The sequence below is a fragment of the Rhinolophus sinicus genome, chromosome 1 (genome assembly GCF_057876585.1).
Source record: "Rhinolophus sinicus isolate RSI-liver-muscle chromosome 1, RSI-T2T, whole genome shotgun sequence".
Taxonomy (NCBI): Eukaryota; Metazoa; Chordata; class Mammalia; order Chiroptera; family Rhinolophidae; genus Rhinolophus; species Rhinolophus sinicus.
This window is the reverse complement of record NC_142501.1, coordinates 101,053,908-101,070,298: the sequence shown is the minus strand read 5'-3', so window position 1 is coordinate 101,070,298 and position 16,391 is coordinate 101,053,908. Positions and strand designations below refer to the sequence as shown.

Below are 16,391 nucleotides of genomic sequence, written 5' to 3'. Positions count from 1 at the left end.
CTAACTGAAGCACTGTCGTGCCACACTTGGACCCTTGCGAGGCTTCCTTTTAAAGAAGTATTTACTCATTAAGGGAGCTTGTCTTCTTTCTGCAGGGAGAATCTTGCTAGTGACATGTACCTTATATCACAGATGGACAGTGATCAGTACGTGCCAATCACCACGGTGGCGAACCTGGACCACATCAAGAAGCTCAGCACCGACCTGCACTTGATTGTCGAAGTGCTGAGATGTGAGTGAGCAGCAGTCTGGGCTGCTTCCTACCCGGTGATCCATAGCTATTCAGTGCTACGGTCCTTGATGGCAAATGGAATGTCCCTGCCTCTGGGCCTTTCTGACCGGCCCCAGTGTTTGGTGGTGCGCTCGTGGCACTGGGTGTTGATGGGCTCCATAGCCATTCTTAGGTCCAGGGAGTGGAAAAGGCCAGTGGAGAGACGAAAGAAGCTGTGACATGGATGAAAAGTAAAATAATGGCATTGAGGGTAAAGTAGAATATATTTTAGCATTCTAGCCACTAAAGGAGTTTCTTTCAAATGTCACCTTCCTGCTAAAGTTGTGGTGAAATTGCATTTTTCCTTAAATGTATTTTGTGAGTGGGGTGTTTCTTGGACATTTGGCAACATCAAAGGACGGTTGGAACGGTACATCAGACACCTGCGGAGAATAAGGAAATATGGGCACTTGCAGTGTGGACCTGCTGTGTTACAGGTGCAGTTTGCTTTGCTTATTGAGGCTTCTCCACTCTCGCCATTTTTATTTATTTATTTATTTATTTATTTATTTTAAATCCACTCGATTGAGGCATAATTGCCATACAGTGAGCTGTGCATACACTGTGCAGTTGGATCAGTTTGGACATAGGTGTACATCAGTGAAACCTTCACTGCGGTCCAGGTCATAAACGTGTCCCCCACTGCCCAGAGCTTCCTGGTGCATTTCGCAACACTTCCGTCCCTTCCCTCCCACCCAGGATGGCTTCAGTGGGGATTCATTTCATATTAAATGTATGATGTGTTGGACTTTTAAAAATGTGATTGTTTTTAATTATAAAAACTCACTTTTTTATAAAAAAAGCTTACAAGTATCAGGTGAATTACTTCTCTCGTCTCCCTCCTCCTGCCTGCTCTATTGAGCAGCTCCCACGGGCGTCCTTCACTCAGCACACAGTGTGACATGTGCCCCCCAGCTGCCTAAATATTTCTAAATGGTGGGACATGGCCATGTCTGAATTAAAGCCCCATTTCTTTTAAGTCAATGCTATGACTTTCCATCACTGACTCTTATGCAAAAGTGTTTACAGATTCTCGCCAGCTTAGTTGTACTGCTGACAGTCAGTGAAGATCTTGTCTTGTGTGCGCTTGACTAAACAGTAATAGGTAAGATGGTCATCTTACCTTAGAAACGTAGTGGGGTTTTCTGTTCACAAATAAAAGTTCTCCTCTATTTTCTGTTCTTAGGCAACTGTCGTAAGGGCATTAGCTTTTGCAGAAGATAATGAAGACACTGGCAAACATGACCATGAAGTTTGAATCCTGAAAACTATGCCACTATTTCTTGACAATGTTGTGCTTCCCAGTGTCGTTTTGTGGGGGTCCATTTAAGACAGAAACTTATGTTATGTGTCAGCACGTTTAGTTCCATCTGACCCACTTGTAAAGGCCAGCGACTTTCTTAATCTAAAATTACTTCTGTGAATTCAAGATAATAAAAAGTCTTAATAAGACAGAGCATTATTTTATGTTAGGGACTTGTAGAAAGGAAAAGCTGTTAACCCTGGATCATAATTGTTAGTTCTTTGAGCTGTTTAAACCTTTGTTTCATAGTGTTACACTTATTAAAGTGTTTACAGGACATTTCAAATTCTTATGTGCCTTAGTTTTGAGAAATGAAACATGCAAGATTAGCTTAAAACCTTTGATCGCTTACCTATTGTATACAGGTTTCTTCAATGTGTTTTGTTCCTTAGGATAACAACATCCTGTGGAGTATCCATATCTATCATAAAGAATTAAATGATCGGTTTATGTTTTACCATTCATTTTTCTTCTCTCCGTAGCTTTACCTTTAGTTCAAGTGGATGAGAAGGGAGAGAAAGTAAGGCCAAATCAAAACCGTTGCATAGTGATACTCCGTGAGATCCCGGAATCCACACCAGTAGAAGTAAGTCCTGTCTCCTCGGAAAGCAACTTGGACGTTTTGTTGTGGTCGGCTTTTTGGTTGGTTTTGATCATTTACTTCTGTGTGTTTTGGAGAGTGTGTTTCAAAGAATACGTATGTACAGTAACACTTTCCTCACAGGATTTACACACGCTGATAGTTACAGTGTGCTTCATCTCATCTGTAAGAATGGTTCTCTAACTTTTTGGTCTCAGGACTCTTCACATTAAGAAAATGGTTTATGATAATTTCAGTGTTTAGAAATTAAAAGTGAGAAAAGGTTTAAATAGTTATTCACTTGGAAATAAAAAAATAAACGCACAAGTTAAAATAAAGAACATAACTTTTCAGAACAAGTATTGTCATGACAAGAGGGATACTGCTAAGAATGCTGGGAAAGCCCCAGTAGCTTGTGGACCAGCATCAGTGCAAATGTGGTCACCAAAAAGGCAAGACATCTTTTCTTAGGTAAATGGAGCCTGGAGATCGTAACTGAGAACTACTAACTTAGTCAGTAATTTTAGGAAAACACAGTACTTGGTAGCTTGAGTCGTGAAAAGTAACCTGCTGTTAAAGAATTGCTGTAATCTCTGACCTGTCTAAATGTTCAAGCTGAGTTGCATTGTGTAGCGAATCAATCTCTCGTGCCTTGAGAGAATGCAGAAAAATCTTCCTGCAGAGCACGCGTCAGAGGTCTGTCTGTGTGCTCTGCGGACTAGGAAGAGCCTAGGAAGGTCATTTGTCTGTCAGGTCTTCCATGAGTTAAGCTTCAGGTCTCGTGCTGCATATTTTCAATGCCTGCTCTGTGGAGAAAGTAGGTGAGTGTATGTGCGGGTTTGGTGCAGACAGTTCTTGTGGAGGGTGACAAAGGCTAGGATTCCAGCACTCCTGAGGCGAGAAACTGCAGCATCCTTGGGTATGGCCTTGTTCTAGAAAGTTTTACTTTCTCTTCAACTTAGGCTCTTTTTACAACTTCTATATTATAATATATGTGAAGAAAAAGAAATCAGGATTGTATTTTCTTTCCTTGTCTTTTAATTAAGGGTCTCAATATGAAGGATTGATATATATTTTATTACAAATCCAGATGTCTTTATTAACTGACATTAGTATCTAAAATATAGGTCCTAAGTTTCAACACTTGAGACATTTGTAAAGACTACAACCCTACCCGGGGCCACCTGGCATGAGCCACAAAGCAATCTGCAGTTGACAGCCAACCGTGTTGGACTTGGAGGTGCCTAGGAGAGACTAAGCTGCAAACCAAGGCTAGCTGCCACTAGCGCCAGGGTTGGAGCTGCTCAGCGAGATGTATGGGGCACGCCAAGAACACTTTAGAGGTGACGTCATAGGAATGGCGGCAGCGGGACGCATTCTTTGAGTTCTCCTCCGGATCTTATCACAAACGGGACATCTATAACCCATCAGTGGACTCTGCTCATCATGCAGAACAGCTAAGAGACTTGTGCAAGGATTACTTGAAGGACAATGTACACAATATGAGAGTCACCTTTGGAGCACACGCAGAGGAGAAGAACGAAGTAGTGCAAGTCAAATATAAAGGACACATACTACATAAGATAACCCAGCAAGAACTAAGAACTCTAGGGGATCTACCTAATACATCGAAGCAAACACAGAGAGTCAGCCAGAATGGGGAAATAAAGAAACATGTCCCAAATAAAAGAACAGAAGAAACCTCCAGAAATGGAACCACATGAAACAGAGGTAACCAACCTATCAGAGACAGAGTTCAGAACACTGATGATAAGAATGTTTAAGGAGCTTAGAGACGACATAAAGAAGGATAGAGAAATCATAATGAACAACCAGTTGGAACTAAAGAACATAATTACTGAAATAAAGAATTCCCTGAAGCAATTAACAGCAAGTTAGATGAAGCAGAGGATCGAATCAGCGACTTAGAAGACAAGTTAGCAGAGATCACCCAAACAGAACAACAGAAAAAAAAAAGAATAAAAAACAATGAAGATGGTTTAAGAGACCTCTGGGATAACATCAAGTGCAACAACATGCGCATCATAGGAATACCAGAAGGCGAAGAGAGGAAGCAAGGGATTGAGAACATATTTGAAGTAATAATGTCTGAAAACTTCCCTAACCTGATGAAGCAAACCAACATACAAGTCCAGGAAGTGCAGAGAGTTCCAACCAGGATAAACCCAAACAGGCCCACATCAAGACACATTATAGTTAAAATGGCAAAGGTTAAAGACAAAGAGAGAATCCTAAAAGCAGCAAGAGAAAGACAGAGGGTTACATACAAGGGAGCTCCCATAAGACTATCAAACGACTTTTCTACAGAAACATTGAAGGCCAGGAGGGAGTGGCAGGAGATACTCAAAGTGATGGAAAACAAAGGCCTACAACCTAGATTTCTTTATCCAGCACAGCTATCATTTAAAGTTGATGGAGAGATAAAGAGCTTCCCAGAAAAGAATAAGCTAAAGGAATTTATTACCACCAAGCCAGCATTGCAAGAAATACTAAAAGGACTTCTGTCAATAGAAGAAAGATGAAAACAATCTAACTACAAATTTAAAAATGGCAATAACTATGTACCTATCAATAATCACTTTTAATGTAAACGGATTAAATGCTCCAATCAAGAGACATAGGGTGGCTGAGTGGATCAGAAAGCAAGACCCTTGTATATGCTGTATACAAGAGACTCAACTCAGATCAAAAGACACACACAGGCTGAAAGTGAAGGGTTGGAGTAAGAGATTTCATGCAAATAGAAATGAGAAAAAAGTTGGAGTTGCAATATTTATATCTGACAAAATAGACTTTAAAATGAAGACTATATTAAAAGACAAAGATGGTCACTATATAATAATAAAGGGATCGATCCGACAAGAGGACATAACCCTAGTAAACATCTATGCACCCAACATAGGAGCACCTAAATATATAAAATAGATATTGACTGACATAAAGACAGAGATCAACAGTAACACTATCATAGTAAGGGATTTCAACACACCTCTGACAACAAGGGACAGGTCTTCCAGACAGAAAATCAATATGGAAACAACAGCCTTAAATGACACATTGGACCACTTGGATTTAATTGATATTTTCAGAGCATTTCACCCCAAAGCTGCAGAATACACATTCTTTTCAAGCACACATGGAACATTTTCCAAGATAGACCATATGTTAGACCGCAAAACAAGTCTTTATAAATTTAAGAAAATTGAAATCATACCAATTGTCTTTGACCACAGTGCCATGAAATTAGAAATGAACTACAGGAAAAAAACTGGAAGACACCCCAATTCATGGAGGCTGAATAACATGTTACTAAATAATGAATGGGTCAACCAGGAGATCAAGGAAGAAGTCAAAAGATATCTCGAGACAAACGAAAATGAAAACACGACGACACAAAATCTATGGGATGCTGCGAAAGCAGTCCTAAGAGGGAAATTCATAGCATTGCAGGCCTACCTAAAGAAACAAGAAACATCACTAATCAACAGTTTATCTTCACACTTAAGGGATCTGGAAAAAGAACAGCAAAATAAGCCCAAAGGGAGTATAAGGAAGGAGATAATAAAGATCAGAGTGGAAATAAATGAAATAGAAACCAGAAAAACAATACAAAAGATCAATGAATCCAAGAGTTGGTTCTTAGAGAAGATAAACAAAATTGGCAAACCTTTAGCCAGACTCATTAAAAAAAAGAGAGAGAGAGAGGACCCAAATCAGAAATGAAAGAGGAGAAGTGACAGCAGACACCGCAGAAATACAAAAAAATTTAAGAAATTACTATGAGCAACTATATGCCAACAAATTTGACAATCTGGAAGAAATGGACAATTTTCTAGAGGCATACAACCTTCCAAGGCTAACTCAAAAAGAAACAGAAAACCTGAATAGACTGATTACCACTAGGGAAATTGAATCAGTAATCAACAATCTCCCAACAAACAAAAGCCCTGGACCAGATGGCTTTACAGGTGAATTTTACAAAACATTCAAACAAGAATTATCACCTATTCTCCTCAAGCTCTTCCAAAAAATCCAGAAGGAAGGAAGGCTCCCAAACACTTAATGAAGCCACTATCACCCTTATCCCAAAATCAGACAAAGACACCACAAAAAAAGAAAACTACAGGCTGATATCTGTAATGAACATACATGCAAAAATCCTCAACAAAATATTAGCGAACAGAATTTAGCAATACATTAAAAAGCTCATACAGCATGATCAAGTTGGATTCATCCCTGGTATGCAAGGGTGGTTCAACATCCGCAAATCAATTAATGTGATACACCACATTAACAAAATGAAAAATGAAAATCACATGATCATATCAATAGATGCAGAAAAAGCATTTGATAAAATCCAGCAGCCATTTATGATGAAAACCCTTAAGAAAGTGGGAATAGAGGGATAATATCTCAACATAATAAAGGCCATATATGATAAACCCACAGCTAACATCGTACTCAATGGGGAAATGCTAAAACCATTCCTCTTAAGATCAGGAACAAGGCAGGGTTGCCCACTTTCTCCACTTCTATTCAACATAGTGTTGGAAGTTCTAGCCACAGCAATCAGACAAGAAAAAGAAATAAAAGGCATATCCAAATTGGTAAGGAGGAAGTAAAATTGTCATTATATACAAATGACACACATGATACTATATATAGAGAACCCTAAAGACTCCACCAAAAAACTATTAGAGCTGATAGATGAATTTAGTAAAGTAGCAGAACACAAAATTAATAATCAGAAATCAGTTGCATAAGAAAAAATAAAGACTACAACCAAGAAGAGTTTTCCACTTTTAGCTGCAGACATGGATCTTAGTATATTTCTATTACTGTAAACAGCACACCTGTGTCTGTTGTAAAACTCGAATGATGAAAGTCTTAAGAGGTTTAGAGGAACCTCTATGATAAATTAAAAATTGAAAAAGAAAGGAAGGGGGGAAAAAACGTGGTCCACTCTGAATAAGAAAAGGACAGTAAGTTCCAGAACATTCTGTATAGTAAAAAGCTGTTCTCCGTGGGTTCCGGACCACAGGCTGGGAGTATTCCGAAAGTTCTTTCTCATTTCATGTAACCAAGTGTTTGTCAGTGATCAGAAAAGTTTTAAATTGTAATTCATTTGGTTAATTCCTTTAGTACTTTTTGAAGTGTGATGAGTTAATAGTCTTATGAAATTACCCTATTTTCTCTGGGATCTACTTTGTCTGGTATTGATACAGGCATTCCAGCTTTCTTTTCTCAATGTTAGCATGGCACGTCTTTTTTCATTCTTTTTACTTTTAAGCTGTCTGTTTTTATATTTAAACTGGGCTCCTGTAAGCAGCATAGAGTTGTGTCTGCTTTTCTTATCCAGTCTGTAAATCTCTGCCTTTTACTTGGGAGGATAGACCCTTTATGTTCAAGTGATTATCAGGCTGTTTGTTTTCTATTTGTCTCTGCTCTTCTTTGTCCCCCCACTTTTGGATTAAATGTTTTTATCTCCTTTTTTTGGCTCATTAAATATTATATAATTCTTTGTCTTGTTTTGCTTTAGTGGTTGTTTTAGGGTTTATAATTGACATCCTTAATTTATCAAAGTCTGCCTTTAATTAATATAATACTACTTTTATATAATACTTTTTGCCTTTCAAAGGTATTTTTCCACATCTGACCTTTCTGCTGTTTTAATTCTGCGTAGTCATTAACCCCATGCCATTTTGTTACATTTGCTTTAAACAAATCAATTGTCTGTTAAGGAGATTAAAAGTAAGAAAAATGCATTTAATATTTACTATTTACAGTGCTTTTCGTTCGTTTGTCTAGATCTTGACTTCTACCTGGCATAATTTCTACCTGAATATTTTCTTTTGATATTTCTTATTAAATATTAGGTCTGCTGGTAATGAATTTCTTCAGCTTTCATATGGTCGAGAAAATCTTTGTTTCCCCTTCATTTATGGAAGATATTTTCCCTGAGTATAGAATTCCGGATTGCCAGGAGTCTTCCTTTGTGTATCTGAAAGGCACTCTAGCCTGTGCTGGAGTGTGCTGTCTCTGCAGGGCAGCCTGCATCTGTCCCTCTGTCCCCTCCCACTGGGTCCCGAGTCTTCCCCTCTCTTGCTGCTCTGAAGTTTTTATCATTGGCTTTAAGCAGTTTGATTTCAGTGCACCTCGATGTGGCTTTCAAGTTTCTTTTAAGTGACAGTCTACTCCTTAATTTAAACTACTCTCCATGAACACCCTGAGCATTTTGCCACGCATAGAAGAGTTTTGTCTCAAAGAAACACAACCTCAGAACTTCATAGAATCGCTACTTTTAACTCAAGGTTCGTATCTCATGGTGTCGCTTGGTTCTCTTTGTCCAGTGGAGACAGAGCTTTATACCCAATAAACTAAAGCATAAGTTATCGCTGCTCTCCAAACCCCTGGTGTAGGAACTATAACACTGCGTGAAAAACTCCAGTGCTGGAAAGAAGGCGAATGACCCCCAGTGGCGTGGATCCATTAAAGTGGCCAAAGCTTGCTGGGCAGGGACTGTGACAGCGGCTGGGCCTGAGGCCTCCCACCTTCCGGCGGGCCACATTCCCACTCTGCTCTCGCTCTCGACCCCGGCTTTCCCTCTGGAAAAGTCTTGTTTTAGTTGAAGTACAGCTGACGTGTAGTATTACATTAGCTTCAGGTGTACAACACAGTGATTAGACATCACTGTACTTACGAGGAGACCCTGCAAATCTAGTAACCTGCTAGTACAAAGCCACCGCGGTCTTACTGACTGTTGTCTGTGCTGTACATCACATTTCTGGGATTTACTCAGTTTATAACTGGAAATTTGCTTTCAAGTTTCTTGTACTTGAAGCTTACTGACGCACTGCTTCTAAGTTTTTCTTCTTCATTTCTTTCTCTTCTCCCTTCTTCTATAGGTCTCTAACTAGCTGTTAATCCTGTTTAGCATATTTCTCATTTCAGACATTGTATTTTTCATTTCCAGATCTTTATTTTTATTTTTATATTTTTAGATTTTATTGGCAAAGGGGAACAGGACTTTATTGGGGAACAGTGTGTACTTCCAGGACTTTTTTTCACGTTGTCCTTTCAATCTTAGTTGTGGAGGGCACAGCTCAGCTCTATGTCCATTTGCCGTTGCTAGTTGTAGGGGGCGCAGCCCACCATCCCATGCGGGAGTCGAACCGTCAACCTTGTGGTTGAGAGGACGCGCTCCAACCAACTGAGCCATCAGGGAGCTCAGCAGCAGCTCAGCTCAAGGTGCCGTGTTCAATCTTTGTTGCAGGGGGCGCTGCCCACCATCCCTTTCGGGAGTTGAACCGGCAACCTTGTGGTTGAGAGCCCGCACTCCAACCAACTGAGCCATCCGGGAAGCAGCTCAGCTCAAGGTGCAGTGTTCAATCTTAGTTGCAAGGGGGCACTGCCCACCATCCCTTGCAAGACTCAAGGAATTGAACTGGCAGCCTTGTGGTTGAGAGCCCACTGGCCCATGTGGGAATCGAACTGGCAGCCTTCGGAGCTAGGAGCACGGAGCTCCAACCGCCTGAGCCACCGGGCCGGCCCCTATTTCTTTTTATTTTAATCTTCTCTCTCTATTTAACATGCTCAGTCTTTACCTGTTTTGAATATAGAATATATATCCAATAACTATTTTAAGTTCCTTTGCTACTAATTCTGTCATTTCTGGGTCTAATTTTGATTGACTTTTCCCATTATAGGTCATCTTTCTCATTTTCTTTCTTTCTTTCTTTCTTTCTTTCTTTCTTTCTTTCTTTCTTTCTTTCTTTCTTTCTCTCTCTCTCTCTCTCTCTCTCTCTCTCTCTCTCTCTCTCTCTCTCTCTCTCTCTCTCTCTCTCTCTCTCTTTCTTTCTTTCTTTCTTTCTTTTTACATATCTGATAAGCTTGGGATGGATGCCAGGCATTTTGGACTTTATTGGGTGCTGAATGTTTTGTGTTTTTTGCTGTGAATATTCTTGAGCTTTGTTCTGAGGTTCAGTTGACTGACTTGGGAGCAGTTTGGTCCTTAGGGGTATTTGTTCGGTGGGTGCAGAGCTGCCCTTTGGAGCTGATTGTCCCATGCTGCCTGAGGCAGTGCCCTCTGTGTGCTCTCCTGTGTCCTGTGTGTTAGGAGCATTTCCCACCCTGGTTGGTGGGAAGACACTGGCACCCGGTGAGCTCCAGGCTGTTCCCTCTGACCATTTCATGTGGCTGTTTGCTGCCTGCTTAGCCCAAGGAAGACCCCTGAGGGCTCTGGAGTGGCTGGACCGGACTGTGGTTGCCCTCCTGGCCTGTGGCCGGCATACTGCAGGCATGAGCTGGGTACTCTCGAGCTCACCTGTGCCACATGGCCTGAGTCCACTGTCTGAAAACCGTTATTCTGTGTCTTTTGTGTTTTGTGTTTAATTGTTTCAAGTGCAAGGGTAAATCTTGGCCAAAAGCAAAAATCCAGCTAATTTTTAAATTTCTTAAATTGTACCCCCCCACACTGGTAAAATGAAATGATATTTTCATATTGATTTAGCTTAATGGTATCTTGGGAGTAGAGACAACAGTCAGTAAGTTGTGGCAGTGGGGCCCCAGTTCTGGAAGCCACACTCTCCTTCCTCAGCCGTGTTAAAGGAGAGATTTACTAGGTACCAGGGTGCTGGACTGTGTCTAAGGGTCTGTCCTGAAGGACATGTATCAATTTTGTTTGGTGAGGACAGAAGGTGGCATGGTTGCAAATTAATTTCTAACCTTTCTATTTCCTATAGGAAGTAGAAGCACTATTTAAAGGAGATAATTTACCAAAATTTATAAACTGTGAATTTGCCTATAATGATAATTGGTTTATTACATTTGAAACAGAAGCTGATGCACAGCAGGTAAGCACCCCCTCCCCCCAAGAAGTACAGAGTTTACCAATACTTAACAGTTAGCACATAGTGGGACTAAATTTGGGCATTGAGAGTACTATCATATAGAGGGGTTAAGTTTGAGTGTGAAGTGCGGAGGAAATCAAGTGGTACAAACTTAAATAGTGCGTTTGTGTAGACAGTTTTTGTAGCAGTATGAAAAGCATGTGACAATATTTTCTAAGGACGTGTAAGACAAGCAGCCTAGGGAAATTAGTTCTATTCTTGTATCTGGCTAGAGAAAGGTTGTACTATTTGGCAAGTGTTTGGGGAAATTTGAACTTGACCTTATCGTTCACTCGGCATCATGTGTGTTATAAGCGACTTGAAAGGGCATCAAGGCTCTGGGAGGAGGCGCAGGCATGAGGATGGTCTCCTGCCCTTAAAGAAAGACTCTCCCTGGTGAGACAGCAGCTTAAGAAAACCTGCAGAGTGTTCAGAAGAGAGAAACGAGAAGCTAAAAGATGGGCTTTAATTGGATGGAAGTGGGGGTGGGCCGGGCTTGGAAGAGCAGGTAACAGGTGGCTCAGAGCCTTCAGTGTTATGGGGCAGGATCTGGGGAAGAATAAGGACTTTTGACTATTGTGATCCTAGGCTTTTCCTTTCCCAAACTGTAATCCCCGTTGCTAACTGGGATTCTTCCTAGGAACTCCTAGGTCAGGATTCTTAGCCTGTGGTCGCAGGGAGGCTTTCATGGTGTTGTCAATACTTACAAAATGTGTACACATGTTGTCTGTCGCAACTTTGGGTAGAGATTCTGTAGCTCTTGCCATGTATCTTTAAGGAATCTGGCCCAGGTTGGGAATCGCTGTTATAGGTCTTGTCCTCTGTATTGTAACTATATTAATTCCTTATTTGAGGTGTTAACTGTCAGTTCATCTTATTTATAAGATTAACACAATGGTATTTTGGATGATTTTGCCCTCAGGCTTACAAATATCTGCGAGAAGAAGTCAAAACTTTTCAAGGAAAACCAATTAAGGTAAGCAAGACCATTGGTGTACTTTATTTTGCAAGGCAGTATTCTGAAGTATTCTAACAGACACATACTGTATATGTCCACACAGGCGCGGATAAAAGCAAAGGCAATAGCTATCAACACATTTCTGCCAAAGAATGGATTTCGGCCCCTGGACATGAGCCTTTACACACAGCACCGCTACACAGCGTCCTTTTACTTACCTCCCGTCTACAGCCCTCAGCAGCACTTCCCTCTGTACAGCCTGGTCGCCCCCCAGACATGGTCAGCAACACACAGCTATCTCGACCCGCCCTTGGTGAGTCCTGTGTTGTCTTATGTAACTGCAGGTTGTGCTGTGGACGCTGCACTGGGTGCTTTTGAGAATAAAGGTCTTTGTGTGGTAGGTGAGACACATATGTCTGTAGTTTGCTGCAGAAAAACAGAATTTCTGGTTCTGGGGTGGGTTTCGCATTTATTTGGGAGATAAATGTGGAGCCATGTACACTAAAAAAACCAAACACTGGGAACCCTTGCCCAGTTGGCTTGCCCCCCTTTCCTGAGCTGTGTGTCCCTAGTAAAACAGTGTGATGCGAGCTCCGGTTGTCCAGGGTGCTGTGAGCACAGAGGGGAGGGAAGGAGAACGGCGTTTCATATAGTCGAGGATAAGTAGAAGACGCACCGCCCTGTAAGTTTTATTTCTCACACCAGCATGAGTATGCTTTACAGATTTGGGCCTGTGCTGAGGCCTCTGGTTGGAATTCATAGATTTGTGATGGATCCAGTTTTTTTTCTCCAGCTCTGCTAAGTGCAGATATTAGATCGGGTGAACCCCGGCGTGAGTGGGATGGAGTGGGTATGAGAATCAGGGCTAATCTATGGCAGGGAAAGAAGTGGTCACTCGGCTCCGCTTGGGAACGGGAGGTTTGCAGGTTGCCAACAAGCTTTAGTTGGAACCGTAGTGACGGAAGGGTAGAGTGTGTGGAAGGTTGTGGTCAGAAAGCAGGAATTGAGTTAGAAACTTGGAGGATATGTCTGTGGACCATGTCAGGGAAGGTTGGGATGGTCCATCAGCTGTGTGGGGACGTCACCTGAGGCTCTTGGTAACTGAAAAGGGTGAGGCTGCGAGAAGGCATGTTGGCTCAGCTGGATGTGGGTGCCTGTTCCGCACTGGAATGTGAAGGTGCGTGGCCAGGAAGGAGCGGCCTGAAGAAGGGCAGTGTGTCAAGCGGGCGGTACTGCAAAAATGGGACATAGTGCCATGAAAGTTACAATTAGGGGTTCATTGGGGGTTGTGTCGTCACCTAAGTGGAGCGAGTCCGAGAGGCTGGAAGGGGAGGAAGCTGCATGGGTGAGCAGTGTGCGCAGAGGCGCCTGGGCCAGCTGTGGAGGACGAGTGTTCTGGGCTAACTCATAGTTGGGGTGGGGGCTGGCAGATGAGGTCTGCAAGCTCTGCCTGCAGGTTCTTAAATGTGCCGAGATGTGTGGAGTTGCCTGTGTGGCTTGTGGGATGTGGGCAGGACAGCTGGGGAGAGACGAGTCAGGAGAGGTCCTCATGGCTCAGAGCCCGCAGAAGTCTGGAGCCGCTCCGCTCCGTGGGAGGACGGTGCGGACGCGTGCTAACGTGCAACGTTGTGTCTGTGTCTTCTGAGTGAATCCTAGTGGTAAGAAAATGTACTGCTTTTTTGAAGTATTTACTACCTTCTGTAAAAGTGTACCAATAGCCATATATTTAACACATCATGGGAGAACCGTAGAGAGTCCATAAACTCGTGTTGAATAATTTCTCCAGAGGGGGCTAACCGCCATGCTTGAGTTCTCTTTAGTTTAGTCGAGGACAAGTCGAGTTGCTTTTCTAATTTCTTGAATTGAGTTGCTTTTCTAATTTCTCTAATCACACCTGTTCCTGTCCAGAGTGGGGTCCACGGGGACCCTGGATCAGTTGCCTGGCCATTGGGGGCGGTTCCTTGTCTGGTGTGTGCGGCCCTTTTGCTTGGTCTAAAACATACGTGTCATTTCGAGCAGGAGTGATGAGATAATGGTGCCTCTTAGTCCTCAGCAAGTTGTGTTAAATCATTGTTGCTGGCCAGGTGCCTTAGATCCGAGCCGAGTTCTGTGTAAAAGTACACAGAGAACCTAGTTCTGCCACGAGTGACACACTTGTAAGTAGTCTGCCTCTTTCAGGCTATGGGGTTCCATTTCGTGCATTGGGGTGAGTGGTTTGCAGTGCCCCGGCGCCTCGGGAATAAGTGGGGGCTGGTTTACAGTGTAGCAGAGCGAGCCCCTGGACCTCGAGAAGTTCGGGGGTCTGGATCAGGCTTCCCTCTGCTGTGTGAGCCGCCTCCGCCTGGGCTTGCTGTGATTCAGGCAGTGGTCACCATCTGGAACGGTTATAGCTTTTTGACATGTCTGTTTTTAATGAATCTAGGTGACTCCATTTCCAAATACTGGATTTATAAATGGGTTCACGTCTCCAACCTTCAAACCCGCAACATCGCCTCTGACTTCACTCAGACAGTACCCTCCGAGAAGCAGGCAAGTCCCACGCGTGGTGAAAGTGCTGTTTTTCCCCAGGTGTTGGGGGGGTCGCTGCTGTACTGTGTGCTTCGAAAGCCAAGGAACCAACATGTGCTAGACCTTGGCCTCCCTCACCGCGGCCTGAGTCCTGTTGCCTGAGCAGCGGCAGTGGCTGACAGTCGCACTGGTGATGAGCGGCAGGGACAGGGTTGCTTGCAGCGCAGCCTCACCCGGCAGGTGTACTGCGGGCCTGCACACCAGGCGGGCTCTCCGCACACAGGCTCCGGGGCAGCCGCATGCCTGCCACGCACCTGGAAGTGACACGCCACTGCCAGGTGTGCAGTGGCAGTGCTGTCCGACGTGCCAGGCACTAACTGCTCTTCCTACTTTTTCTCATAGAGAGCCTGTATCACTTACACAATCCTGTGTTAGTGCGCTCATTTCATATGCCATGATCGTTCATAACTGCCTTGACAGACATCTCATTTGCAGGAATCCTGGTAAATCCCATCTGCGCCATGCCATTCCCAGTGCAGACCGAGGACCTGCGCTGCTAGAAAGTCCTTCGATATTTAACTTCACTGCGGACCGCTTGATGAATGGTGTCCGGAGCCCACAAACGAGGCAGACAGGCCAGCCCAGGGCCCGTGGACAGAACCCTCCGGCCTCCGCCAAGCGAGACGCCGGGATCCCGCGGGTGGAGCCGGGTGTCCTTGAGTCCTCTCCCGGCTTAGGCAGAGGCAGGTGAGTCACTCAGACATGGGCTGATGGGGCCTGCATGCGTATAAACTGTTAATGTTTTCCAAGTTTGTTAATTTATGTATGTCTTCTAAGCATTATTTTCAAATACATCACAGAAATTCAAATTGAAAGCTGTGGACCATCAAAGGTTTTATATACAGAGGGTGCCAAAAAAATGTGTACACATTTTAAGAAAGGAAAAACTGGATTAAAATTGTAATACTCAATATATACCAGTAACAAAAGATGAATACAAGTCATGTGTATACATTTTTTTTTGGCACCCCTGGTAATTGCTCAGAGGGGTTACTTTTAGAGCAGAAACCTAACTGGTGTCATCTTTGTTGTAATATAAAATTGTTCAGTTACAAGTGTAGATAGAGTGGCACTGCGTTGGATCTCAGTTGTTATATGTGGAGAATTTCGATTTGGACAGATAGCAGCCTGCACAGTCTGTGAAGCCTTGCCCCCCTCGCCACCCCCCGCATGCCTGCCGTGCGGCCCCCTGCTCTGCCCCACCTTCGCTACTTTTCCAGCTGGCAGTCACACAGTCGGCAGATAATGATTTGTGTAGCCAGGCAGACAAGAGTTCAAATTCCGTTAGTCCTATAGTTATAAACAAAAATGGTCATGATTAAGTGGTGCCTGTTGGTCACGTTTAGGGGGACTTTCTTCCCCAGGTGTTCAGTGTGGCACCCTCGGTCCCACAGTGTCCGTGGTCATTACCTGCCCCTTTGCCTTCGCTGCGGCTTGCTGTCCTGCCTTCTGCCACTTACACTGGGCAGAGAGGGGAGGTTACAGAGGTGGAGCTGAGTCCTGGGGCTGCATTCAGTCCTGCTTGGGCTTGGCACGTTGAGCCCGGCTTTACCCAGTTCGTTCTCTCAGTGGTTCGTTCGATGCGGGCTACCAGGAAGGAAATCCCAGTGACAGATAACTAGGTCAACCTCCTAGGCTTTTTGTTAAAAAACCCACTTGGCACACTTTAGGTGGACACACTTGTAAGCTCCACACAGTGTGCAGCACAGTGACTGACGTGGGCGCTGCTGATGTTGGAGCCCCTTCTCCTGGCACAGTGCAGCTGGAGTGTGGGGGGCCCAGAAGCAGTCCGTGGGGCTCGT

At 43.5% G+C, this 16,391-nt stretch overlaps 1 protein-coding gene across 8 annotated transcripts in view; it reads left to right on the top strand.

Moving 5' to 3' along the window:
* LARP4B (La ribonucleoprotein 4B) overlaps positions 1 to 16,391 on the top strand; it is a 74,505-nt gene that overhangs the window by 43,620 nt on the left and 14,494 nt on the right. For 6 of the 8 annotated variants that reach the window (XM_019718064.3, XM_074325062.2, XM_074325061.2 and 3 more), the window contains 7 exons: positions 96 to 232; positions 2,057 to 2,160; positions 10,917 to 11,027; positions 11,986 to 12,039; positions 12,125 to 12,334; positions 14,444 to 14,550; positions 15,025 to 15,276. In XM_019718064.3, coding sequence (XP_019573623.3) covers positions 96 to 232; positions 2,057 to 2,160; positions 10,917 to 11,027; positions 11,986 to 12,039; positions 12,125 to 12,334; positions 14,444 to 14,550; positions 15,025 to 15,276 — 975 coding nt within the window. The remainder of the gene's footprint in view (positions 1 to 95; positions 233 to 2,056; positions 2,161 to 10,916; positions 11,028 to 11,985; positions 12,040 to 12,124; positions 12,335 to 14,443; positions 14,551 to 15,024; positions 15,277 to 16,391) is intronic. The other 2 variants (XM_074325063.2, XM_074325060.2) reach the window with 1 other exon arrangement.